Source organism: Amaranthus tricolor, chromosome 5 (assembly GCF_026212465.1).
Source record: "Amaranthus tricolor cultivar Red isolate AtriRed21 chromosome 5, ASM2621246v1, whole genome shotgun sequence".
Classification (NCBI taxonomy): Eukaryota; Viridiplantae; Streptophyta; class Magnoliopsida; order Caryophyllales; family Amaranthaceae; genus Amaranthus; species Amaranthus tricolor.
The window spans coordinates 22,004,418-22,010,968 of NC_080051.1; the positions used below are offsets into that span (position 1 = coordinate 22,004,418).

The 6,551-nt window shown below is 26.9% G+C and overlaps 1 protein-coding gene across 1 annotated transcript; it reads left to right on the forward strand.

Moving 5' to 3' along the window:
• The first annotated feature begins 1,542 nt into the window (after positions 1–1,542).
• LOC130813740 (protein BIG GRAIN 1-like B) lies at positions 1,543–3,215 on the forward strand. Its single transcript, XM_057679598.1, has one exon. It carries the CDS (start codon positions 1,849–1,851, stop codon positions 3,061–3,063), a length of 1,215 nt encoding a protein of 404 aa, XP_057535581.1. The 5' UTR covers positions 1,543–1,848; the 3' UTR covers positions 3,064–3,215.
• The last annotated feature ends 3,336 nt before the right edge of the window (positions 3,216–6,551 follow it).

A 6,551-nucleotide genomic window follows, 5' to 3' on the forward strand; every position in this document is an offset into this window, starting at 1 on the left:
TAAAACAAAATGTAAACAGTATGTTATATTGATATTTCTAAAAATAGCACACAATATTATATAGCCTCAAATAAAGGGCAAAGGTACTACACAAACTCATTATGTTTTACTCCTTTCTATTCTACTCATTTACCCCATTTTTTTTTTTTATCACTATTCACTTATCACTCTTAATTTGTATTTTATTTTTAGTTTATAAGTTAAAACATAGTTATCTGAGATCTTGTTTGATTCGTTTCAATACAAGGATTATTAATACCAAATTTTTTTTATTTTTAATTAAGAAATTAAAAATAATAAGGGTTAAAATATTACTTTGACAAGTGTGAAAAACTAAAAGGACTAATAATTTGAATAGGAGGTAGTATTAGATATCACAAAGTCATTCACTGATTCGTAAAATTAAGTGTTAATAGAAATGATACTATAGATTAATGACTAGAATCTTAATGTTAGCTACAAATTTCAATTTTTGTAAGAATATTTATTTCATACTCCTATAATTTTTGTATTTAAAGACTTAAAAATATATCTTGTTTTTATATATTAATTTTGCTAGTACATGAATTAGAAGTCAGAACATCAAATGTTAAAACCTAATCCCAAAACATTAAGATGAACTTGTTAATTTATTCATCATTTAACAATATCTATTTTGCCGATGTATAGAATTTTCCATTCTCAATAATTAGAAATCATAATTTCTAGCTCTAATTTTTTTTGTTTTAGAACATCATCTATTTTTCTTAATACCATACTTTTTTTGATTTGTTTAGAAAAAATATAATCTCTTATCATGTCAAAACCTAATACTTTTAGGTAAAATTTAATGTAAATGAAAATTGTGATTAGAGAATATAACAAAAAATAAATACTCCCTAGCTCCTATTCATTTTTAATGTCCAATTTATCAATCATCTTATTATATATTTTGTTTTTAATCTATAAGTTAAAGTATATTCAAGTGGAATTTTGTTTGATTCATCTTATGGTAGATTTTATTAATATTAACTTTTTAGAATTAATACTCAAACACAATTAGAGATATTTATGATTGAAAACGTGCATTAACAAATATGCCAAAACTAAATGAGACATTTAAAGTGAATAGGAGGGAGTAACAAATAAATAATAGAAAAAAATTGTTAAAATAGAGACAAAAAATAAAGCTAGTTTCAAAATTGAATTGAATGTAAAAATGAGTAGAACAAAATAAAATAAAAAAAAATAGTGCAAATGGAAGGAAGGCGAACGGGTAACATCCTACAATATGGACGCGAAAATTGTAGTTAGAGAATAAAACAAAAAATAAATGTTAACAAACAAATAATAAAATTAAGTAGTTAAAATAGAGACAAATAATAAAACTATTTTCAAAAGTGAAATGAATACAAAAATAAGTAAAAAAAAATATAAAAAAGACAAAATAGTGTAAATTGAAGGAAAATAGGCTACATATGTACGCGGCTACGCGCGTATACAACACAAGGTAATACTGCCTTTATAAGAGCCGACTCTCATCATACACTCATTCACACTTATAATCTCTTATACTCTTTGTCTCTCTCTCTCCGAGATCAATTCCCATTCACATTCTCTCCAAAATTATCTCCTTCTTTAGCGTGGAATCAGGCTTTCATTACTGTCTCTTCTCTCTTCCTACACCCAACCCCAACCCCAACCCCAACACTCTCAATTATCATTTGTACTCCCAATCACAAACAGTTTTACTCATTTCTTTTCTTCCTCCCCTCCCCCCAACACCCATCAATTTTCCCACTCTTCTCACACTTAATTTTATCTTCATCGATCAATTTTCAGACACTTTAATTCCTATTACAAAAAACAATGAGCAATAGCAGAAGATCTTCTCTCATCGATCATCATCAACATCACCGCCATCATTACAATTATCCTTCTTCTTCCTTCTCTTCTTCTCTTCTTGAAGAGATTTATCGTTCTTTTGATGAAAATGAGGTTGATACTACAACTAATAATAATCATAGGAAGTCACTGAAGATGATGAATAAGAGTAATAGTTGTTATATGGAGAGGGAAACCCGATTTGAAGATCATGATAGATTCAGGGTTAATCGATATGTTTTAGATCAATGGATTGAAGGTAATAACAACAATGAGAAGACTATTAAGCTTCGAAGAAATTCAATGGCTGCTATGAATAATTCTACTGTTAAGTTTAATTCATCTTCTTCTTCTAGCTCCTCTGATTCTAGCTCTGGAATCGGTGGATTTTCTTCTTCGGATACTGATTCCTTTTACGGAGCTTCAAAATCGAAATCCAAGAGTTTCACATTAAAACCTATAAAAACGTCGGTAAATCAGCAGGAATTATTTCAAAGGAATAATAATAATAATAATAATAATAATAATAATAATAATAATAATTACTCCGATGAAATTTCATCTAAGAAGAACAAAGAAGGAAATCTTCAAAAAAGAGCCTTGAAGCTGTATGGCGATTTAAAAAAAGTGAAACAACCGATTTCACCAGGCGGAAAACTCGCGAGTTTTCTCAACTCGTTATTCAACTCAAACGCATCCAAAAAACCGAAGATCTCATCATCAATAACCTCATCCAACGGTCAGAAATTCTGCACGTCAACACCATCAACAGCATCTTCCTACTCCCGTTCATGCCTCAGTAAAACGCCGTCGTCCGCCGGAAGGTTCGAGAGACGGTCAGTAAGATTTTGTCCAGTTAATACCGTAATTTCCGCGGACAAAGAATACAAAATTGATCAAGATTACAAACAAGAATTAAAAGTTGAGATAATGGAGAAGCATAGAAGAGTAGAGGAAGTTGCTAAGGAACTGTTAAAGAATTATCATGGAAGAAAATATCAAAGCGACGTTAACAATAATTTGCGACGCTTTGAGGTTGAAGATGAGGAAGAAGATGATGATGATGTTAGTTGTTGTAGTTCTGATCTTTTTGAATTAGAAATTGGGGGTGATAGAAGGTATTATCATGAAGAATTACCAGTGTATGAAACTACTCATGTTGATACTAATAGAGATATTGCTAATGGGTTTATTTTGTAATTTTGTGGGGTGGTTATTATCAATTAATTAATCTTATAGTATTATTATTATTATTATTTTTATCATTATTATTATTAGGAGTATTATTATGATATATATTAATTGAATATATGAATATGTTGTTAATTACGTTAATATAATGTTATTACTAAGATTTTTTTGCTAATTATTAATTAATACTCTTTTGTAATATGGAGTATTAATTAATTACTTCTAACTACTATGTTTAATTACTATTGAGTGTTTCATTGGATTCTTGGTTTTACATATGGTTATATACTCTATAGATTGCTTAGTTTTTCTTACATGTGGGTCTTGTTTTCTTGATGGAGTAGTAAATAATGTGGGGGCCTTTTTTTACTTTTGTAAAATTGATAGTTATGATGCAAAATTGCAAACTATGGGTAAATGGGTGTTTTTGAGGGTATTTTTTTAATTGCTTTCAAATATTTGAAAATTTTTAAAATATTTTAGTTTCTGTATTTTTATGAAAAACCAAAATACAATTAAAAAAATTCCCATACGTATTTGTGTCATATCGTGATTTCTTATAGGGATAGAAAAATATGTTTTCACTATTTAATGATTTTTAGCTAGGAAAATGATAAATTATAGTCAAGAAAAATTATAAAAATTATGTACTGAAATAAGTAAAATTATGTATGGAATGAGTTTATTTGATCTGACTAAATATGATAATATTTTTTTTGAGAAAGAATATGATAATTAGTTACATAGTACTCGTTTTATTTGTTTTCAATCTTATAGTTTTACTCTGTATTTGACTTTTACGTTAAATTATTCCAATTAAATTTCATATTAATTCTATTTTTATTTTATTTTATTACTTTTTTAACACAAAAAAGGGGAGAAATTTTGTAAGTTACTATATTATTTCTGTGGTAACAAATTATAAAATTGATCCTTAAAAACTACAAAAATGTTTAGATTCTCGAAATAAATTGTTATTTTTAAGGACATTATAATCATTTATAATTAACTGATTTTCCCCTCTTTCTCTTTCTATGAGAGATTATTCTTATCATATTCAATTTCCCACTAGCAAGTTAAAGGTCAACTTATTAGGAAATGGAATTAATAGCCACATACACCATATAGCCTAAAGTATAAGCCAACCTAAAACTAACCACAAGAAAAGAATACATAGTACTACTACTTACTTCTCTACAATATTCCTACTTTGTACCATAAAATTTGGTGCTAAACTTGTTAAAGAAAAAGATTTAAAGGAGCAAAAGTTAATATTTTTTTCATTTCATAGTTAAAGTCATAGTCATCAAGTCAGTATTTTTCACTAAGTTATATTTTTTTTTTCATTTTATGTAATAACATTTTATAAAAAAAGCTCTTATAATATTGGTAAAAAATATAACAAATAAAGTAAAACAGAGTAAAATCTAAAGTTAACAAAGGAGGGAAAAAATGGAGTCATTTATTAAAAGGAGGAAGAAGCTAGCTTGAGAGGGAGTAAAGAAGAAGTAACTAGAGATTCTTGATCATGTTCACACACCAGAAAAAGTATGATTGATGATCATAAAAGGAGTTTGATAGATTAACCTGGGAAAAAGTCTTTTAAACCTTCCCCATTTACTGTTTGATTTATATTGTTCCTTTCATTCATGTGTTTATGTTTATTTATAAAAAAGTGATCATAAAAAATAAACAAAAAAAGAAGAAAAAGGAAAAATTAATAAAAGAGTAATTTGAAATGATACTTTATTTGGGTAGAAGTATTATGTGGGGCCCTGTTAGACTACAAGTAGCTTAAGATTGGGATATGGCCAATAGGATGACCATAAATACTTGAACAAATTCTGTGAGTGTTGTTTGGGGGTTGGTTCACCAATGCAACTGTGGTCAAAAGTATAGGCCTCACTAATCCCATGCAAAGTTAGCTATCTCTCATTCTCCTTTTTCTTTTTATTCTACTTTTCTTTAATCATTTATCATGGAAAATATTTAGTTTCAATTAAAGCCAATGTTTTTACAATTAACACAGTATTCTTTATGTTCCTTAAATAATCTAAGCAATTATGAATTTTATTAAATTGTGGATTAAATTAGGTACATGAGTAAATATATATCCAATTTTATGATATCTTTGAAAAATGGTTAAATTTATTCGATAAATATATGTATATATACCCAAATAAAATTAATTAAATATCTAAATATTGTTTTATCAAATACATTATTGAAATATATAAAATATCAAATAATTGTGTAAATGAGTAATTCATTTTTTTTTATTTTTTTTATTTTGTAAATGAGTGATGTAGTTGACCAATGATCAAAATTAACATATAACAGCATAATCCATAATGTAAGAACAAAAATCTTTTACTAAGACGTTCTTGCAAATGCTTCACTTAAGGAAGAATAGTACTTGGCAAAGGTTATAAAAATTCAATAATAAGAAATTTATCAATTTTTTAGGTTTCCATATGGTGAACTTTGATCTATTTCATATCTACAAAATGGAAAATGATAAATTATTTCTTTTCACAAAGATTAATTTAAATTTTTATTGACCTCCGTCAAATTAGATTGTCTCCACCAATTCATTCGTACTTATATTATTTCATTGTAGGGGCGTATTAGATATCAATGTTGTCCATCATTGTTAGGTTTTTCATTATTGTTAAAAGAAATAGAGTATAATGGGTAACGAGAAAGTCTTGTAGGCACTAGATTCACATTATTTAGTGTGCATTAATTTTAAAATTAGGTATTAAAATAATATTTTTTTTGTTTTATTTTTAAACGTCCAATTTGCTTTTTAGTACTATTATCAACCACTTCGAAATTGTAATTTATTCTTAGTCTATAAATTAAAATATCAAATAGATCTTGTTTGTTTCATCTCCACCTAAGGTGTATTAATATCTACTCTCTCCGTTCTTTAATGTTCTTTCCATTTGGAATATTTCACCTTAAGGAGAGATAAATTTAAATTATGTTTTTGACACATATTTTTAGAAGATAAAATATATCCATGTGCAATCTCGTAGATTCGTCTTAATGTATACTTTTTTATTATATAGTTTTTATAATTTTTTATTATGTGTATTTAGATATATTGAGGTTTAAATTTTGCATTGAAAACTATGTAAAAAGTAAATAGGAAGAACAAAAAGAAATGAACTGAGTATTTTTTATAATTTTTATGCGCAATTAAAAATATTAAAAATTTAATTAGTAAATTGGCAAACATGCAAAACATAATGGGACGTTTGAAAAGAAACAGAAAAAGTATGTATTTAATTTTTACTTGATAAGTACAATCAAACGCAATAATTAAAAAATACTTACTATTATTAAATTGATGCACACTAAAATAATGTAGCTATCACTTTTTCCATTCGAAGAGCCCCATGACCCATCCATATTATGGTCTTTGATTCTCTACACATGCTAAGCAACATAAAAAGGGAGATTACATGTAGAAGCAAATCCATTGTCTTCTG